General features: G+C 49.6%; 1 protein-coding gene across 12 annotated transcripts in view; it reads right to left on the bottom strand.

Moving 5' to 3' along the window:
- The window catches only part of TRRAP (transformation/transcription domain associated protein), a 113,392-nt gene that overhangs the window by 14,983 nt on the left and 78,132 nt on the right, over window positions 1-20,277 (bottom strand). For 6 of the 12 annotated variants that reach the window (XM_059414414.1, XM_059414418.1, XM_059414417.1 and 3 more), the window contains 14 exons: window positions 19,134-19,253; window positions 18,646-18,933; window positions 18,346-18,483; window positions 17,626-17,738; window positions 17,031-17,166; window positions 13,941-14,132; window positions 11,695-11,923; window positions 10,831-11,096; window positions 10,158-10,258; window positions 5,936-6,137; window positions 4,565-4,729; window positions 3,021-3,111; window positions 1,533-1,732; window positions 486-747 (listed from right to left, as the gene is read on the bottom strand). In XM_059414414.1, coding sequence (XP_059270397.1) covers window positions 486-747; window positions 1,533-1,732; window positions 3,021-3,111; window positions 4,565-4,729; window positions 5,936-6,137; window positions 10,158-10,258; window positions 10,831-11,096; window positions 11,695-11,923; window positions 13,941-14,132; window positions 17,031-17,166; window positions 17,626-17,738; window positions 18,346-18,483; window positions 18,646-18,933; window positions 19,134-19,253 — 2,503 coding nt within the window. The remainder of the gene's footprint in view (window positions 1-485; window positions 748-1,532; window positions 1,733-3,020; window positions 3,112-4,564; window positions 4,730-5,935; window positions 6,138-10,157; window positions 10,259-10,830; window positions 11,097-11,694; window positions 11,924-13,940; window positions 14,133-17,030; window positions 17,167-17,625; window positions 17,739-18,345; window positions 18,484-18,645; window positions 18,934-19,133; window positions 19,254-20,277) is intronic. The other 6 variants (XM_059414420.1, XM_059414426.1, XM_059414424.1 and 3 more) reach the window with 3 other exon arrangements.

Raw genomic sequence — 20,277 nt, 5'->3', positions numbered from 1 at the left:
ATTTCCTTGTATCATTTATTTCCTTGTATCATTTATTTCCTTGTATCATTTATTTCCTTGTATCATTTATTTCCTTGTATCATTTCTGTCACCTGAATCCACTACTGGTTTGAATTCTACTTGTCACCTTAAGCCCTGCACCTTTGTGCCCAACTCCCCTCCAAGCATTCAGTTTTCCCACAAAAACCAAGGGGAGGGAGGGACAGGAGAGGGTGGGTTCAGCCTCAAACACTCCTCTTCTGAACACCCTCCGACCCCTCACGCAGAGCCTGGCTCCCACCTCCACCCGTCACTGGAGAGAAGGCAGTGTGGCCTCGGGCTGCGGAGAGTTACGGCGACCTCATGATCAGAGTCCACATTTTAAACAGCCCAGTAAGCTCAGCCATGTCCGCGCTCGTGAAAACCAAGAAATAACAACTAGCTGATGTTAAAGACAGAGGAAGAATGGCAAGTGGAACCTTCTCTAGGTACAGGGAGGGACTCACCAGTTGTGAACTGGCCCTTCAGCTTCTGGAAGACGGGGTCCTGGGCGGTGGCCTGCGCCCGCCTGGCTAGAGACTCGGAGGCCGCGCTGGAGAACATGGTTGAAACGTTGGACACGTTCTCCAGGCCCACCCCGAACGTGCTCACCAACTTCTTGACGAAATTTAGAGTATGGGGGGTAATTTTGGCATCTGACACAGCTCCGCTTTTCTCAAATGCAACGGAGTAACATTTCGCCAGGCCCTGCTGGAGCTGCCTGAGAACCTGGTGGAGAGAAACCCAGATACGTCGCACGGCAGCTCTCAAGGCCAGCAGCTAAGTGACTGCCGAGCATCCGCCCAGCACGTCCCCTCCCCTGCCTCCCGGAGCATAGGAGGTGTCAAATCAGCGAGAACCGCACAGAGTGAACCTGTGCTCACCCCCTGTGCACGCTGCACTGTCAGCGGTGTTTTTAACCATAAGGACCAAGTGTCCTGAATGTTAAAACAAAACAAAAAACACCCTCCACTTTCTTAGACATACACCTACCCTGATGATTAACCAACCACAGGAAAAACCTTCTATGCAGACAGCTTTGAAGTTACTGCTGCATGTCCGCGCACACACACACACGGTAACAGTAATAACAAGGGGGCCTCTTGGCCAACAAGACAGACACCGAGATACCAGTCATCAGCTTATACGAACACCATTCAGGAGAGGGTCTGGCTGCTGAAAGTACACTGAAGAACGGACTTCACTTCTGGAGTTACCTATGCCACAGCCGCCCGCCCCCGCCCAGCTGCCGCCCGCCCCCCATGGCTGCTGCTGGCTAACTGGTCTCAGATGTGAGCACAGTAAGCAGGGTAAGGCCAGGACTGGCTTTCCCGATCTCATCATCATCTTTAGGCGTACCCCGCATCAGGTGTTCGAGGCTGTGTTCGTACGCAGACATCTGCTACCCACCCACTCCACTGTCCAGTTTGACAACACAGAACCCAGACATGACCAGGCAGTGAATCTGAAGGACGACAGCCCACAGCACGCGGACGACAGTTCCCCGCACGTACCTCTTCATGCCAGTTCTCTCTGAACCAGACCATCTGATCAACGATGCCTTCCAGGGAAGACAGAAGGGTTGGGTGGAGCTCTCGCTGCATGTGCATGATTCGGCTGCAGCGCCACATTGGGGCTGTTGCTCTTATGGGCCCTGGATCTGATGCAGAATGGGACTGGTTACCCACTGAACTTGGCTGCTGCTGTCCAGAATCTGAGAGTAACACACACAACGCCAATGTCAGCGCAAAACTGGCCGGATGCGAGAGCTCGGTGCTCTAGAGGACCCATCGGCCAAAGGAACGCTGGTTCCTGCGGGCGTGTTAACACAGCACGAGACCGGTTCCCCAGGGACCCTGGGAGCCGCTCCGGCTGGCTCTAAGGACACGTGCGCTGAGGGGCTGGGCATGGGGAGTGTGACTGCCTACAACCTGGCTTTCTCTACAAGAAAAGCAGAAAGGGTCACGTCGAGAAAGAGAGAAAGAGAGAGAGAGAGTGTGTGTGCTAGCATGTGTGCACACAAACGGCTGTGTGCTATGTGGTGAACTGAGGTAAGGGGGCATAAGTGCTCACTGTCCTCTAACTTCACCATAAGGTCAAGCATTTTTTAAATGTTTGGGAAAACTATTTCATGATACATTCCTTGCAGATGGCTCAGAAAATCTAGAAGTAATTAATGAGCAGGTCTACATTTGTTCTTCTAGGAAAGCCAGATCATGTCTTTTAAAATAGTATTTTTGAAAAATACAGTCCTTTGTGATGTGAGCAATATACTATAGAACCCAAATGCCCATTTCTCTAGCTTTGGCTCACTCAGAATAAACACCTTAATTTGCAAAGGACCCAAACACATATCTAGGTAGACCTGTGAGGCCAGAGCTGATGCCGCTCAGTCTCCCGACCAGCCCAGCTCACCAGCGGCAGTGGGACCACACCCAGGGGATCAGGTCACCTTCTTAGAGAGTCTCTGGCCTCACACCACGAACACCTGGGTGTTAAAAACGGCCTGAAGCAGATGGTGCTTTAATGGTTTACAAGGTACCATGTGTAGCGGGCAACAAACTAAACCATTAAAAGTTATTTCTTACACAGGAGGATTCGGTACAGATCAAAACTCTTCTATTTGAGTGAATCTGATAAAACTGACATCTATGCTGATTCTTCAACAGCTAAAGATATTATAAACTAAATGACATACATGGTAAGCAATGTTTAGACTCCTTACCAGGATGCATTATTTAAACTTTATAATTCTTCAGACCTAAACATTTCATGTATTTTTTATACTCATGGACCAAATCACTCAGGTAAACCAGCACCCTATGAAATCACAACCACAGGAAACCACTGACTTCCTTCCTAACCTAACCCAAACCTCCCAACCCCACAGTGTCCTCCCATGGGCTAAAGACAGACTGAGGGCAGGCGAGTGTCCATAGCCACCCAGACATGGAGCGCCCAACGGATGGAGCCCTTCACGGTCTGGCCCGCTCAAGACATACCGCTCTTGTAGCGTTCCCGCTGCTCGATTTTCAGGGTCAGGTACAGGGTCCGGATGGGAAAGTAGACCGCCTGGGGATACACGCGTCCAACCTGCTTAGAGACACGGGGCGTAAAGAGCACTGCTCACCACCTGGCTTCTGGAGGACGACGATCTGCGTGGAAAGTAACTGCTGCCACTTGCAAATGGGCTGGGGCCTCCATCTGGACCAAGGAGGCACAGAGTGCACCACAGGGCGCATCCACGAGCCCGGACTGAACAGCAGGTCAAATACCTAGTTCACCTCTGAAAGATCTGAGAAAGATGAACCCGGCGCACTCCCTCAGTTCTGCCCACGGGGACTGTTAATGACAGAGAAACCACACCTGCCTTGGATTCGGCAAACGTGAGAAAGACAAAACGCACTGGCCCCCAGATCTTACTCAGGCAAGTAACGGCAAAACTCAAAACGACACTGGTCAGTCTTCACATTGGCCACCACTCACTGGGAACTGGAAACCGACTCTGACTGACAAAGAGGTTCGCCAGAAACTTCATGTAACTACAGCGAGGAGGATGCCAAAGATTTTCTGTTTAAGAAACACCAGTCCTACCAAACTGGAGTTTTACAGCTTCTTCAAAAGGCCTGAACAGCTACTCTGACATCCCTCAGACCCTGCCAAGTACATCTATAAAAAGACGACAGGAGTGGGATCGAGCTCGGCCACAGGCTGCTGGGCAGCCGGCGAACGCACCGGGAGAGATGTCTGATGAACGACGATTCTCCCGCACAGACCGATTCTACATCTGGCAGATAAATGCCAGGCAAAATACCAGTACCCAGGGACATCTCTGTAGCCTCTCGCAGGGAAAAACAAAAACCATTTCTGGGTACAAGTAAGCTGCACAGACAGAACGTGAAACGGCACTATCTTAAGTACTTGGTCGGGACGCTCTTCATTCACGAGGAGTCCGTCACGGGACCCTCTAACTTTGTAAGAAGAAATGCCCTCACAGGCAGCGACACAGAACTGTCTCCAAATTCCCACCATCGGGTTCCTTCCTGTAACCCTGGGCGGCTCACAGGGAGGGACAACCTGAAACCATCTCAAATCATGGTCATGAAAGCCTTCCTCTGGGACCCCAGTGTGTGCACGCCCCCAACCCCGACCCCATCCCCAGGGCACACAACTTTCACCCCTAAGAACGGCATGAAGAGTAAAAGGTGACAGCCGCTATGATTACAAGGACTTCAGCCTGAAGGGCAGCTACAAAGTATCAACTGGATATCCGTGTCACTAATTCAGAGGATTCACTAGTAATTTTAAGAGAATACCTGTTTTACTTGCATCTTTGTGTGGCAACACAGGCAAGGAAAAAAACTGGCATTTTAATACTCTAATAATGTAGCGGATTATTTCGTTCCGAAATAATTATTTCTGGATTATTTTGTTCCAATCACTTTAAATTCCGCTTTAGATCAAGTGACATTTTAATGTGTGCAGCTTCCTACATGTGAAATGAAGACCTAATTTTCTCTGAGCAAAGAGACCCTGTTGCTCCCACCTGGCTAATGAGGTTCAGAAGCAGCTTCCCCTCGGAGCCGACTAGGCAGGTGAGCAGCTGCGGGATCCAGGCCAGCCACTGGATGGGCGGCACGCCGATGCAGTACTTGTCCACGGCGTCGGCCAGAGTGTTCTTGTCGTCATCAAAGCTCAGAAGCCACAGCACCTAAGACAGAAGGAAAACCCCAGAGCTGAAGGAAACGGAGGCCCTTCATCAATGGCTTTTCCCCAACATTAAAACAGACACAGCATAGCCTTGCTGGCAATGGGGGGGAAGATGTACAAAAGGGCCAGCAATATTGCTCAACGCACTGCATAAACCGTAGACGAGACCGCAAACGTGAATACGCCTCTTGCGTGGTGGAGGCATTACCGCCAATCACCAGCGACCAACCTAGTGGCCCAAGGCCCCGCCAACCTTCCAGTTCACACTCATGACCTCCCCACAACAAAATGGACTTGTTAAAAATCTCTGATGAACACCACCCAGGAACGAGGGGGCCACAAGCTGGAGGCTGGGTTTCCACGGATGTCTGAAACAACTACATCGAGAAGGAGGCAAATTCAGAGTCAAACATTTAGGGGGCGTCCCTGCGTCACCACAGCTGGCGTGTTGTTTCTGGAGTCAGCTGCTAACACTAGGTGCTGATGTTTGTTGCACATCTGGACATGATGGGATTCTAAGAAATCCAAATCTTTAATGGGACAAACCAGAAAAGCAGAACAACTTCTTCCTAAGTTTTCTGCAAGGATGAATGTTGGGTTTTATGTATGTGTTTCCAGAGACACGAGAGAGGCAGCAACACTTAAGAAGGAATCTCAGTGTTAGGCAGTCACCTCTGGGCAGGTGCCTGTCAGCCACCAGTCTCGCCCCCTGCGCTGCGCTGGGGTGACCTGGGGCCAAGAACCCTGTGAGTGTGACTGCACCCCGCAGCGCGTGCAGAAACCCCGGCATGCTGGACACCTGCGGCTAGCGCTGGGCAGCTCTGGGACTGTGGGCACCTCTCCTTCAGATGAGGGGGGAGAATCACCAGGTGTGTGGCAGAAAGTTCTCCCGGCAGCCTCCTCGTCGGTCTGCAGCAATCTCTGTCCAGGGTGAGGTCCCAGAGAGAACACTGGACCGAGTCCCAGGACCGACTCCAGGCACGGCTTTGCTGCTTAAAAAGTCTTGGGGCCCCAAGTACGTCATGTCTCTTGTTTTCTTAGCTTTCAAATGGAACTGGGACAGATGCCACGAAGGCTGATGGGAACGGGCCAGGCAGGTGGGAAATAATACCTCACCCCCAGCACGGATGAACAACGAGCTGGCTTCTCGTGCAAACCTGAAGGCTCCCAAACAGCCTTTGGTGAAAATGGGTTCTTCTTGTCTCACCTTGGCTAAGTACTTCCTTGACTTGCTCTCATTCTGATGCCGGCAGGCATGCAGGTAGCACGTAATGGCAGACACGCCCAGATGGAGCTGCCGCTCCTTCACGAAGATGTTCTCCAGATAATCGCCCCACATGGCCCAGGCTTTCACCAACACATCATGCATTTGCACGGCTGCAGAAAACGCTTTGTTGGCTTCCTCAGATCTGTGAAGAGAAAAAAGCAAAGCATTATTATTCTTCTTTGGAGAGCTTCACGTAACATAAAATCAATCATTTTTAAAATGAGTAATTCAGTGGCATTGAGGACGTTCAAAATGTCCTACAACTGCCACTCTCTCAGGTGCCAAAATGCTGTTGTCATCCCCAAAGAAAACCCCGTAGCACAGAGCAGTCACTCTCCGTCTCCCTGAACCTCCCGTCCCTGGGGACCAGCAACCTGCCTTCTGGCCCCACAGACGGACCTCATCGGCATACCTCACAGAAACAGGATCCCGTACGACGTGACCAGTTTTCGAGGTTCACCCACGCTGCAGCGGGTGTCAGCACGTCATTCCTTTTTGCGTCTCACACTGTTCCCTTGTGTGTCTACACCAGGTTTTTGCTTAGCCATTCATTTGGGTTGTTCTGACATTTTGGCTACTGTGGACGGTGCTGCTATAAACATTCATGACTAAGGACCCGCTTGAGCACCTGTTTTCAATTCTTCTAGGTACATACACATAAGAGTGGAATTCCTGGGTCACACGATAATTCTGTTTAATTTTCTGAGGAACTCACAAACTATTTTCCACAGTGGCTACATCATGTTACTATCTGCAAATGACGGTTTTACATCTTCCAACAATGTGCAAGACAAAAGACAACTAGATACTTCTATCCCTCGTGATTATAAACGCAAACCAAAGCCAAGTGCATGTGGAAGTATTATACACCATGACCAAATGGGATTTATCACAGCAATGCAAGGTGGTGGGTCAACACACACACAAAAATCAACCCACGTGCATCACGGCAGCAGAATGAAAAAGAAAAACATGATCCTCTCAGTGGGTGCAGGAAAAGCATCTGATGAAATCCAACACCATTTCATGATAAACACACCCAACTACAGCTAGGTATGGGAGGAAACTACCTCAACGTAATAAAGGTCAGACAGGAAAAGCCCACAGATATCATCTTATTCAACAGTGAAGGAGTAAAAGGTTTCCTCTAAAATCAGCAAGAACTTTCACCACTTCTACTGAACTAACCACCAGAAGTCCTAGGCAGGAGCAGTTAGTCAAGAAAAAAGGTAAAAGCATCCAGATTGGAAAGAAGACGCAGAACCATCTCTACTCGCAGATGACATAACTGTATACACAGAAAACCCTACAGAGTACAGACACACAAAACAGAGCAAGTAAACAGTAGGTGAAGTTGAAAATGTAAGAATTCAGTTGTATTTCTTTACCTTAGCAATGGAGAATCTGGAAATAAAATTAGGAAAATAACTTATAATAACATCAAAAATTAAGAATACAGGGGCGCCTGGGTGGCTCAGTGGGTTAAAGCCTCTGCCTTCGGCTCAGGTCACAATCCCAGGGTCCTGGGATTGAGCCCCACATCAGGCTCTCTGCTCAGCAAGGAGTCTGCTTCCTCCTCTCTCTCTGCCTGCCTCTCTGTCTACTTGTGATCTCTGTCAAATAAATAAATATTTTTTAAAAAAAATTAAGAATATATTCAGCATAAGAAATGTAAGACTTTTTTAAAAATATATTTTATTTATTTATTTGAAAGAGAGACAGTGAGAGAGAGCACGAGTGAGAAGGTCAGAGGGAGCAGCAGACTCCCCGTGGAGTTGGGACCCCGATGTGGGACTCGATCCCAGGACTCCAGGATCATGACCTGAGCTGAAGGCAGTTGCTTAACCAACTGAGCCACCTAGGCGCCCAAGAAATGCAAGACTTGTATGCCAGAAACTGTAACACGTTGTTAAATGAGACAAAGATAAACATCTCATGTCTATGAACTGAAGGTTTAGTATTGTCGTGACAGGCAACTCCCCAAATTAACCTTCACGATTCAATGCAATCATCACTCGAACTCCAACTGCCTCTTTTGCAGAAATGAATAACCTAAAACTCACGCTGAATGTCAGGGCTTCCAAACAGTCAAGCCAATCCTGAAAAAGGATCAAGTTGAAGAACGCTTCCCGATTTCAAACCTTGCTACAAAGGAGAGCGAATGACACAGTGTGGACCCAGCACGAGGATGGACGTACATCAGTGGAACAGAGCTGAGTGTCCAGAAATAAACCTTTATTTTTCTGGTCAGCTTTTCCAAAAGGAGGCCACGGCCGTTCTCTGGGGAAAGAAGTCTTTTCAAGGACTGATGCCGGGACAGAGTCTACACACGTGCGAAACAATGTATCTGGACCACCATCTCCTGCCACATATAAAAATTAACTCAAAATGGTTGAAGACCTGACTCTAAGAATTAAACCTCTTTGAAGAAATCGTAGGAGTAAATCTTATGACCTTGGGTTAGGTGATAGCATCTCAGCTATGACACCAAAAGCACGAGCTACCTGAGAAAACAGATACACCGGACTTCTAAATGAGAAGCTTTGTGCGTTAAGGGCACCGCCGAGAACGTGAGAAGGCAGCGCAGACAGCGCGAAAATGTCCACAATCATACACCTCAGAGACACAGCCAAACATCTGGGAACTAGAGCCAGATGATAAAAAGCCAAATGACCCGCTAAAAAATGGGCAAAATAACCGAACAAGTGCTGCCCTGGAGAAGACCCGTACACAGCACAGGAAAGACGCTCAACATCACCGGTCATCAGGAAGATGGCAGTCAAAACCAGCAAGGCCCCCCTTCATCCTCACGAGCACAGCTGCAGTCTGAGAAATGGAAGGTGACCCAGGCCGGCAGGGACGCGGAGAAGCTGGAAACCACGGACGGTGCTGGCGGGAACACACAATGGCGCAGCCACTCTAGAAAACCATCTGGTGGTTTCTTGACCAGACAAAGAAGTCCCGCAGGACCCAGCAATTAATTTCACCCCTAAGTATATGCCCAAGGCTTCCCCAAAAGCCTGTATGTGAACGTTCACAGCAATGTTACTCACAGGAGTCACATGTGGAAACAGTCCAAATGTTCACTGATTGCTGCCTGGACTGAAACCTACAGACACACCCGGGAGTACTTCGCCTTGACACAGCACAGGCGACCCCTGAGAACATATGCCGAGGGAAAGCAGCCAGGCACAGAAGGCCACAGACTGTAGGATTCCACTCAAAATGCGCAGAAGCAGCCCATCACAGGGACAGAAAGTAGATGAGCGGTTGTCAGAAGACAAAGGCAGGGGAAAACGCAGGGACCACTAACAGGTAAGTGGTTTCTCTTGGGGATGATGGAAATGTTTCAGAACGAGCAGGCGGTGATGGCTGTACACTTTGGATACCTGAAGCCCACTAACACTTCCAAATGGTGTACCTTAGGTCATGTGAGTTTAAAATATTAACAAATATATTTAAAAAAGACTTTTTACCTTGACAATAATCAATCATTTAAAATAAGCTAAAAATGCAACGCTTTTTACTGAAAATATGAAAAGTGGGCTCTACAGTCCCACATATGGCAAAGAACAGCATCTTTTAAGCCAATCTCATTTGCCCACTTTTTATAAAATTTTATCTAATGTTCGTTTCTCTAAAACAGGGTTCAGTGATCTTTTTCTGAATGGGTCAGACAGTAAATGGGTTTAGGCTCTGTGGGCTGCACAGTTTCTGGCACAACTACTCAATTCTGTCGTGGGAAAGCAGACAGACACCCCATCCGCGGGGGTGGGTGAGCTCCTAGACCTCATTTACAGAAACCAGACGCTGGCTGGGTTTGGTCTGCGGGCCACAGCGGCCTGACCCCCTGCTCTAAAACAGGAATTGTCTCCATAAAAGGAATCGTATCAGCTCTGGTCCAAAATATCATGCTGCGAAAATGGGGAAATGAATCTATGTCACTAGCAGTCCTGTGTTCAAGCAACTCATTTTTTAAAAAAGCATTTTTAAGTACTACCCATCAAACTGGCTTATCTGTCCACTCTAAGTTACTGTCTTCATAGAGACAAGAACATCTCAACTATCACTCCTCACAACGGTCACCCAATCACACTGACTTCCAAGTTGTAACTATTTAAATAATCTGACAAATTTTTTCCCTCCTGTATAACATACATACTTGTTGATCTGAGCCAAGAACATTCCCTTCAGTGCATAAAACTCAGCTGTCATCTCTTTTGTAAAGTATTTCAAGTTTGTAGATTCAATCACTTCAAGACCCTGTTTAAAAAAACAAAAGCAGGAAACATTTTCTTGAAATTTCTAGACAACAGTGTCAAAACTGCATTAAAATATTTATCTAGGCACTAAGTCCTAAGGTCACTGACAAGTGCACTTGAAGTTGACGGTCGACCTTGCCATCCACTAACAGTTCTTGACTGACAAGCATACATAAACTGAATCACCTAGTGTCACATTCAGTCCTGGATACCTTAGAGGTACTATTTTTCCCAAAGTTTTCTATATCTAGTCCATTCCATTGTTTTTATTAATATTTCCCTGAACTTCATCAAAATCTACTTTACATCCTCATACTCCTACACTTTTTCATTTTCTTTTCCTTAAACACGTCAACCAAAGACAGTGTAAAATGCAGACCGTAAAAACTATGTCAAATGTTCAAGTGGTTTCCTTCCCCTTTCTGGTGGTGAAGGGACAGTTTCCCACGAACGTCGTGTTTATGGCAAGTTCTCTCCTCTCCCACTCTCTGCACTAGGAGTCCCCACGGGCACCTGCGCCCTGCTGGCCCTCCTTAGCAGAGCGGCAGCCAACGGCTCCCATGCTCACTGTACCTGCATACACTCGTTTTTTCCCATGACTCCAGCCAGCTGGAGGTAGCATTTGACTTGCTGTCGTATCTTCTGGAAGCAATCCACGATAGGCACGGTTGGGATCGTATGAATGCGACTTAGGATGTCCAGAGCTACGTTGACCAGTCCCTGTTTGCGGGCGATCTTCCCATACTGGATGATTGCTGAGGCAGACGCGTGAACACCAAGCATGGCATTGTTCGAACTTGGGTCATGCTGAGAACTGTTTTCATAGGCAGTTACAATAGCTAGAGAGCAAAGAAAAGAGCAATCAGGCCATGCCAAACATTTCTCAAAGCGTTCCACAACAAGGCTGAAATAAAAAATGAAAAACACGTACATATGGGCTCATGAAAACAGGAAGCTTGGTGATAAACCCCCATTACTTTCCCTTGGGTTTTACACACCGAAGACACGTGATACGAAAGGAAGAGGTAAACAGCATAGACTATGGAGCTAGGTGTTACCATCGTGGCTAACTGAATTAGGACGGTGGCTCTACCAGATGCCCGGCAGGTTGAGGGGATGAACAAAACCGCAGAAGGCTCCAAAAGGCCACCCCCAAGAGCTCGTCCTTGGGTGGGCCCTTCACAATGAGCACCAAACCCCAGAGCTCAGATCCTACCGGCCCACGCCCCCAGCACCGACTCTGCTCTAGCTGGATGAGTGTTAACGGGTTGGGGGCTCTCCCCATCTTTCACTGCCTCCCGCCAACCCTTCCCAGACCAACCACCACTGACCAAGCCTACCGGAAAATAGAACATCTGATAAAGGGGGGTGGGGTGGGGGGGAAACACAACAAAACCGAGACATGAAACCAGAACAGTGGGGCGTCTGGGAAATTACATGATGAATGCATGCCGGACCAGGTAGGTTTACCCTGGTAATGATGCTGCCTCCACATGAAGACACTGCTCCAGTGCGACAAGTCGTCTGACACAATGGGCAGCCGGTTCCTCCACGTCTTCACCACCGTCTTCATGTCATGCAGGCTGTTGTTCCTGCCCAGGTTGGTGGGCTGGAGGCCGGCGTTAATCTGCGCCGCTTCCTGAAGTTCGATGATCTGCTGGGCTGCCTGAACGGGACCAGGATCAGGGACCCCACGGTGAGTGCACATGAGGAAAACCAACCAGGGTCCATCGGCAATCTGAAGACTATAAAGGTCTCCCGACGCACTTCCCGGAGGAAGCACTCTCGCTCCGCGCTTTCGTTTACTCTTTGCCCCCAACTCGGCTCTTGTGATCCCCCCACTTCTCAAGGTTCAGCTCTGTGGCTACTGCAACGTAGAAGAGGGAGGACAGTGGTGCAGGTAGCACACCTTGCAAACACGGAGCCTCCAAACTCTTTCTCATTCCTTTTGCCACCACCTAAGTCGGGGTCTCCTACCAAGGGCTCAGAGCAGAACGGTCAGGCCCGCCTGCCCTCAGGCTCTCTTTCCACCAATACTCAGACCCCGTGGCCCACACATGGTCTGGGTGATCCCTTTGGGCTGGCGAATCCGTCTTCCAGCGCGTCCCTTAGGAGATTGTCTAGTTCACCACCTTCAACACCCCAGACGCACTGTTGGCTCCAAGTGCACTGGCCGCGACGCACAGCCTATCCAAGAACCTGCGAGGTTCTGTTCCCTCCCACGGAGAATCCTCCCTTTTCTAAATCCCGCATTTCCTCTCTGTCCAATCTCCCTCTGGTACGAAGCTGTGCTTCTCGTGGCTGTCCTCTCTCCAGCTAGATGCTCCGCTGGGGCAAATCTCTGTTCTGAGCTCGTCAGAATCTCCCGAACACAGCACCTAGACCCTCCACTTGCCATCTTGTTGACCGATCTTAACTGGAGATACAGCCTGCAAGGACCACCGCTTTCCGGCCGCACCTCAAGTTCCTTTCATTACCTTCAGCTTTCTGAAACCTCCCTCTCTCCCGCTCCCCCCGCAGGAGGCAACCACTGATCTGAGTTCTGTCTCCATGCATCTCCCCCTCCCAGACGCTCCGCAGAGAGGGAATGACACAGAGCATGGCCCTCTGCTGGCTTCTCCACCCAGCACGTTCTAAGGCTCACCACGCCACGGTAAGGCTCAGTACTCGTCCCTTTTTATTGCTGCAGAACAGTGCGCTGCCGGATCTGCCACTTTTTATTTAATCATCAGCTGACGGTCATTTGGGCGGTTTCCACACTTTGGCCATTATGGATATTGCTGCTGTGAACATGGGTGTGCAAGTGTGTGTGTGTAGGATGGAAACCGTACTTAGTATTTTGAGGAACTGTCAGACTTGTTTCCAGTCTACCTTACAATCCCACCAGCAGTATACGTGGGTTCCAATTTTCCCACATCCTCATCAATGCTCGTGATAGTCTTTATTCTAGAAGGGTAGTGGGAGTAAAGTAGTACTTCACCGTGGTTTTGATCTGCATTTCTTTACTGACTGATGCTGGTGAGCGATTTTTCCCACGCTCGTATGCTCCTTTGTGTATCTGCTTTGAAAATGAAATTGGTTTATCCAATTTCGGCAGCTTTCAGCCATTATTTTTCCAACATTCCTTTTGCCCCTTTTTCTGGCTCCACTCCCTCTGGGACCCCCACGGTAAGTATGTTGGTACTGACTCGGTCAAGTCTCTATTATTTATGGAACGTGACCACTGAAGTCTCTGCCTGGGTGCCTTAGTGGTCAACCAGTTAGCCCGAGATGTCCCTAAAGACCAGACCACAAAGCCGCTCAGCCTTTGCTGAGGGCTGTGCGAGAGACTGCATCAGAGCCAAGCAAGTGCATGGTGGCCTGTGTGGTGGGAACGAACTGTCAGAAACCATGCAGATAGCCCAGCAAGGAAGAGGCTTGTCGGCGGCACCCGTGCGAGTCTCAGAGGATGCGCAGCGGCATCGCACTGATGGGCTATGCTGGCCGTTAACGAAAACGCCTGGAGCAAAACCGAGAAACATCAAAATCGCTCCTGACAGGTCACCTGTCATTCAAATCCCATGGAAGCTCCAGAAATGAGAACATTACTCTATATTTTGACTCTGCCTTCCTTTTACTGAGGATGAGACAAATGGACAGACTTTCCTCCCCGCCGTCCAGCTCGGTGCGTTCACCACACCCACCTGAAGAAGAGGCGTGTGCACGTGGGACACGACGTGGGGAAGCCGCCGCCACTCGCGGATGGCCAGACTGCTGGCCATTTCCACCAGGCGCTCGATGAAGCTGAGCTGCTGCTCTTCAGGGTGGCAGATGGCCAGGTACCCGCGGTACATGTTGACTTTCCACGCCATCTCTTTGGGACAACTTACTTCCACCTGGTGAGGAAAAGAACATTACATGGGAAGTAACAGGCAAACTTGTCCGTACAAAGGGTCAAAAATGCAAGCCAATTTTTTTGTAGCCAATCGTGCAAAGTAGTAAGCAGGAATTAAGCTACGAACAGACACTTATTTTCTTTGGAGAAGTCATGAATTTAGATTGCATCTTCTGGACACTCTCCTTTTCTAAATTCTAGTGAGTAGCCAGTCTCTACAGGTTCTTCACTTTGAGTCATCAGCAGTTCCAGAAAGGAGAGAAACAGATGAACACTGATGTGACAGACCTGATTAACAAACATCCCTTGGCTACAAAGTCAGCCAGTGAATTTCCGCAGCATTCAATATATGTTTGTCGCCACTCTGATAAATATAATTTTGAGTTGCTTCCAATTCATATTGTTATCCTGGGAAATCAATCTAACTTGTTCCACATTAGACAAGGAAGCAAAAGGCAATGATTCCAGTTGATAAGAATATGAGAGAACATGAACTTGACTGTTCCTCAAAAGCCGCACTCCGCCGTCTACTATAAAATTTCCCCCAGGTCTCTCACATCCTGCCTGTCAGCTCTCTCATGAACTACACTGAGCCCGGAGCTGTCACATTCTCTCTCCTCGGCTCTAGCCCCTGCCCCTTTCCCCCGACAATGTGCGCCTCCACATAAAGGCTCCCCGTGCTCCCCCTTTAGCCCTCAAAAGCTCTGTCTGCCCATCCCCCTCTAGAGGAAGCATTAAAACTGGTCTCACTTTATCAATTCTGTACAGAGCATTTAAAAACATAAATGATAAAAATTAAGGTCTTTTCAAAAATCATTTCTGTGTAGGAGAAGAAAGGCTATTCATTCTGAAGCGTCTCCAGGCAGTAATAAAAACCATCCACAGTTTTGTGCCAAAATATTAAGTGACACAAGGACCAGGATGATGACGGGGCCATCCTGCATTATGTGACCCTCTGGTTTGTTTTTTTGACATCTTACTTCTCTAAAGCACATTCACATTCATGGCCTCCCTCAGATCTCAAGAATCCAACGATGAAGAAATTTAGGAAGACAAACTTGTCAAAACATCTGCTTCCATCACAATCCGCTAAAATCACACCAATCGCACATTTTCTGGGCTTCAACACTACTCAAGATAGGCCTTTGTCAATCACCACATCATCCATCCCTGGAACACTGAGAACAAAGGCATCGCTCACTTCCCACCCCCTGGAACAAGCTACCCTGTCGATTACACCGAACCAAGCAGCCCTGAAACCATAATGCACACTAAACAAAAACAGAAGGAATTTTTTTTCTTGAATTATCAGTAAGTGAGTAAATAATTTTGGACCACCTACTTGGACCAAGTCTCTCTGAATGTACTGCGGACTACCCAGAATGTTTATTCACATAAAATGAGCATTTTTCTAATCAGTAGGCACAATTTTTAGAAAGCGATTAAGGGTTTCTAAAAGAAAAAACTCGGGGCATCTGGGTGGCTCAGTGGGTTAAAGCCTCTGCCTTTGGCCCAGGTCATGATCCCAGGGTCCTGGGATCGAGCCCTGCATCGGGCTCTCTGCTCAGCGGGGAGCCTGCTTTCCCCCCACCTCTGCCTACTTGTGATCTCTGTCTGTCAAATAAATAAATAAATCTTAAAAAAGAAAAGAAAAGAAAAGAAAAAACACTTCTCAGACCTACGGGTGACATGCATGACGCCTGACACCGCCTGCACCCAGCGAAGGAAAACCCCATGAGGGGAGAAGAAAGAGCAGAGTGAGCTGTAAATATTTACTCAGCAGAAACATCTACCAGATCAAGGAAGAGAACAACTCACTGTAAATGTGTTTTGTCAGAAATAATACAAGCAATGGGTCAACTCTAGAATAAACTCCCTGCATCAGACAGGCCGTTTCCAGATCCCAACCCCAAAGTCAAGCCCGGGGCTGTCCCCGCCCTTGGTGGTTCGTCAGCTCGGTTCCACCATCTTCCACGTGTTCGTTAAAAAGCGACACCAGTAACGACACGAACATGGTAGCCACAACAGAGGTTAAAATTTCAGGTTCATCATTTCAAAGACAGTCGCCCTCCGATCTCACTGTGCTTTTGAAGTCATCTCCGAATTACAAGAGGAAAGGAGAATCCCTGGCGTGAGCGTCACCGAAGCCCGAAGCCCGGCCGGGCAGAGGGCAGGTGAGATGGCAGCACGTCCTCCGCCTCCAGCCCAGCCACAAACCCCACGCCAGAAAGGTGGAGATGAGGAGCAAAAGCAGGCAGAGGGCCGAGGGAGAGTATGAGGGAAGGCCCAGATGCAGGAAATGAGGAGGGGTAGCGAGAATGGCCGCTTCGGAAGAACCATTTAAGGCAAAAATAATGTATCGTGGGGCTCAGATGACACAGAGCTGTGCTGTCCCACACTGTGGCTTTCGGGTCCCCCCAGCGGGGAAAAGGGAATAGGGCCTCTGTGACCATGCTCCTGCTGTGCACTGAATCCTCTGGATGGAGTTTAATTAAAAAAAAAAAAAAGTGGTGCTCAACCAAGTTCCTGACTCAGCTTAATGATCCTGGGTTCCTTCACTTCCATTAACAAACATGCTTGGAAGAGAACACTGCCTCACTGAGGACACGGCTGCCGACAGCCACGACAAACCCACCAGGCCCGACACGTGGTTCACCCTCGCCGTGCTCACCTCCAGTGGCGAATCCGCACCAGACCCATCATGCTAAACTAATTCTTCCTGCAGCTCCCAAAGTGAACAAGTGTGGGAAAGGTGTTAGAGAACTGAAAATAATACTTGCTTCCCAACAGCTGTCTTTCACCTGCCAAAACGCCCAGCTTGCTCCAAGCAAAGAGAACTCTCTGGAGGTCCACACCACCAGAGCCCGGGAGAACCACCGGTGGGGGAGAGTGGTCTCACCTGCACCAATGCCTCCTTCATGGCGGTCCAGTTGGACACCCGCCAAGCACACTCCAGGACCAGGTAAGGGTTAATGTGACCTTTGGACTGGCCATATTCCGTCAAGGCTTCCCACTGGTTCAACTCCTTAGAGCATCTGGAAGACCAGGGATTCAAGGGCAGATGTTCACTCAACAAAACACTCACGGATTCAGAAAGGGCAAGGGGTAAGATTTTCAGTTGTGGGTTGCAAAAAATATTTTCCCCCCACAGGGCAAAAGGTGAGGTCCCAAGGTGCCCCATTGCGGTGAGCTCCCCCCGATCCCTGAAGGAAACGGCTCCCCAGGACACCGAGGGCTGCCCACCACATGGCAGAAGCCCTAAGCACCAGAGCCAGTGGGGAGGCAGAGATCATCTGTTCTTTCTCCAATGGATGCTTTTAATTACTCATGGATTAAATGCTCTTCTGAGGTGCTTCTTTTCTTTATAAGGCCATAAAGAAAACAGCAAAGTCCCCCTTTAAAAGCACTCATTACAAGACAATTTCAAACACTCCCCTCCCCCTCCACCCCAGTTCCCTTAAGAGAGTCCTGAGCAGCCAAGCACTGTGGCGTACCGAATCCAGTGGTCCTCCCACAGCTGGTACTCCGGGAAGATAGCGGGGGAGGCGTTACTCCTCTCATGCTCCTTCTTGGCTTTGTCCATTGCCTTTTCGTAGGATTCTTGGGCCTGAAGAAGTCAATAATGCTCTCGGTTATTTAGGGCAAGCGGGAACTCAAGCCTGGGGGTGCCCTGCCCTCTTCTCTAGAAGATCACTGCCCCTGAGGCTCTGCTCGCACACGGAACAGAGTGGCACGTAACACCCCACAGAACGGACAGAGTGGAGACTGCCTAGCCCTGGGATGCAGCTCTCCGTCCTTTAGTAAGGACAGAATAGGCCACAGCTCATGCCCGTGCTTCTAGAGTTTGGAGGCTGAGAACCATATCCTGGGACGGGGCCACACTTCAATGAAAGGACAGACACGAGAATTAACGTTTAAACACAAACTACAATCTATCTGCCATTTCCGACAGGTCCACTGAGTGCAGATAAAAAACATCCACGTTAGCAACTAATGGTAAAGGCTTCACGACCGAGTTTCAAAAATGTTTGTGTCATATAACGTAGGTTTCTCTTACACTAGAGACTTTAATCAAAGAGCCTTTCTATGTAGGGTAAACACTTGAAATAAATCGGTGAAGTTATCTAACGTGAACTCCGACTTGAGATCGTTAGAAACGGCCTCTCCTTAGCCATGTGGCCCGGCCACGTCACTGGACACGGGACGGCGGCTACCTGCTCGAAGAATCCGTGCTGCTCGTAAGCAATGGCCGTCGCCGTCTCCGAATACTTGCAACGCTTCTGCCACAAACCAGCCCACATATCTTCCTCTTGTAACAGAGAGTACAGTTCGGCCAGGGAATCCAGTATCTCCTGAAAACACAGCGTGGATTCTTGAGTGCTCGGGACAAAAACGTTTTCTTCCCAATAAGGCGACTTCACTGTGCTGCCATTTAAAATCACTGGGGAGAGGATTCCCGAGGCAGGGAGGACCCTGGCAGGGATGATAGGACCGGGAAGAGGAGGCGGACTCACCTGCTGAGGCGGAGTTATGCTCTCCTGCTCATAAAATTCCGTTGTTTGCTTTGGCTTAATCTGCAGGCTCAGACCTTTCTCAAAAGCCTGGTGCTCAAGCATCAATGTGGAGCGGAACCAAAGGTTGTGCGTCTTCCCCAAGTACTTCAGCACGCAGGGCCGGATGGGAATCGGGGGGACGCACTGGGACATGGCCTCCACGAAGCAATTGAGGGCGCTGGGTTGACAGTCCCGCTGCACCTGGTGGCTGCCGCTGCACAGGAACGGGCTGATCTCACCAGCCAGAGCCTGAAACCCAAGAGCACGTCATGTCTCCACTCAAAACGCGGCCTCACACTCACGCAGCATCTGGCAGCATTCTGGAGAACGCACCATCAGATAAAGGCCAGCGGTCTCCTCGCCCCGTGAAACTTAATAAGGTGATTCACAGATGTTTATCAACTGCTAAAACTACGTCTTCCAAAACGGGATTTAAAACATATACTCACGTGCTGCTGTCTGTCAGACAGAATTTTCCACAATCTGGGGAAAAGCTGGACCCACGTCTTCTCTGCCAGTGTCGTGGAGATGTGGCACAGCTGGACAAAGGCGCTGAGCAGGGCTCCCGTCTACAGAAAGAACAGAGAGTCGTGGAGCCACGTGGGAGCCCACGTGTCCACACACAGGACACTCCCGTCCCGTGCTTCGGCGGACGCTCCTCCACTTCCGCACTTGCGGAGACCGAGCAAGTGTCAGGCCAGAGCAAAAACACAGATTCGGAGCACTCACAGTGTGCCTAGCAGCCAGCTTCCTGCCTACATTTTTTAACGTTCAAGGGCATTTTCTAACCTCGTCTGCGAGGTACGAGTGCCACGCTGATGTGGAGTGAGGACGGGAGGCACGGGGGGGCCAGCCAAATGAGGCCGCTGGCGACGCAGAAGAGGAAAGGGGAGGAGCACACGCGCGGGAGGTGAGTCACTGGCCAAGAAGCACAGTTCTGAAGAACAGATCGAGAAATGAGATGTCTCAGCAGCTGACGGCGGGGGACAGGCGGACAGGGAGCGAGCTGCCTGGCCTGGAACGGGCCAACCCCGCGAAAGGGGCCAGGGTTGGAAACGAAGGGCCCCAAGAGGGAACCAAATCCACAGCTGCCTCTGACTCTGTCCATAGCTTTGCTGTGTCTCAAAGTCTGAATTAGCTGCCAGGATTCCTTATGAACAGGCAGGTTTCTAGGCAGCTTGAAGCCACTGTGCCCATAGGACCTACCTCCCCACGGAGTTGGGGGTTCAAAGATGGAGAATTCATGATTATGCTTTCCTTTCTCTGACTGCAAACCCAAGAAAAGAAATCACCCTCGGATTCATGTCTAACCGAAAATGCAAAAAGCAAAGGCAGAAATATTTCAAGGAAAATGGGGGAAAATGCTTCAGTGAAGGATGCTCCTGGCTGGTGCTCAGGCCGCCCGTGAACCTGGATGACCCCATGTGGCAGCTCCGTCCTCCCCAGCCAGCGTGTCGGCAACCTTCCGGCCCCGGGTCATTTAGCAGAGGCCGAAGCACTGAAGGGCCACAAGCAGTCACAGACCGGCCGATGAAAATGCTCGTCTCGGGGAGCCTGGGTGGCTCAGTGGGTTAAGCCACTGCCTTCGGCTCA

This window comes from Mustela nigripes, chromosome 11, assembly GCF_022355385.1.
Source record: "Mustela nigripes isolate SB6536 chromosome 11, MUSNIG.SB6536, whole genome shotgun sequence".
NCBI lineage: Eukaryota > Metazoa > Chordata > Mammalia > Carnivora > Mustelidae > Mustela > Mustela nigripes.
Note: the sequence above shows the minus strand (reverse complement) of the source record. Positions and strands in the feature narration are given on the sequence as shown.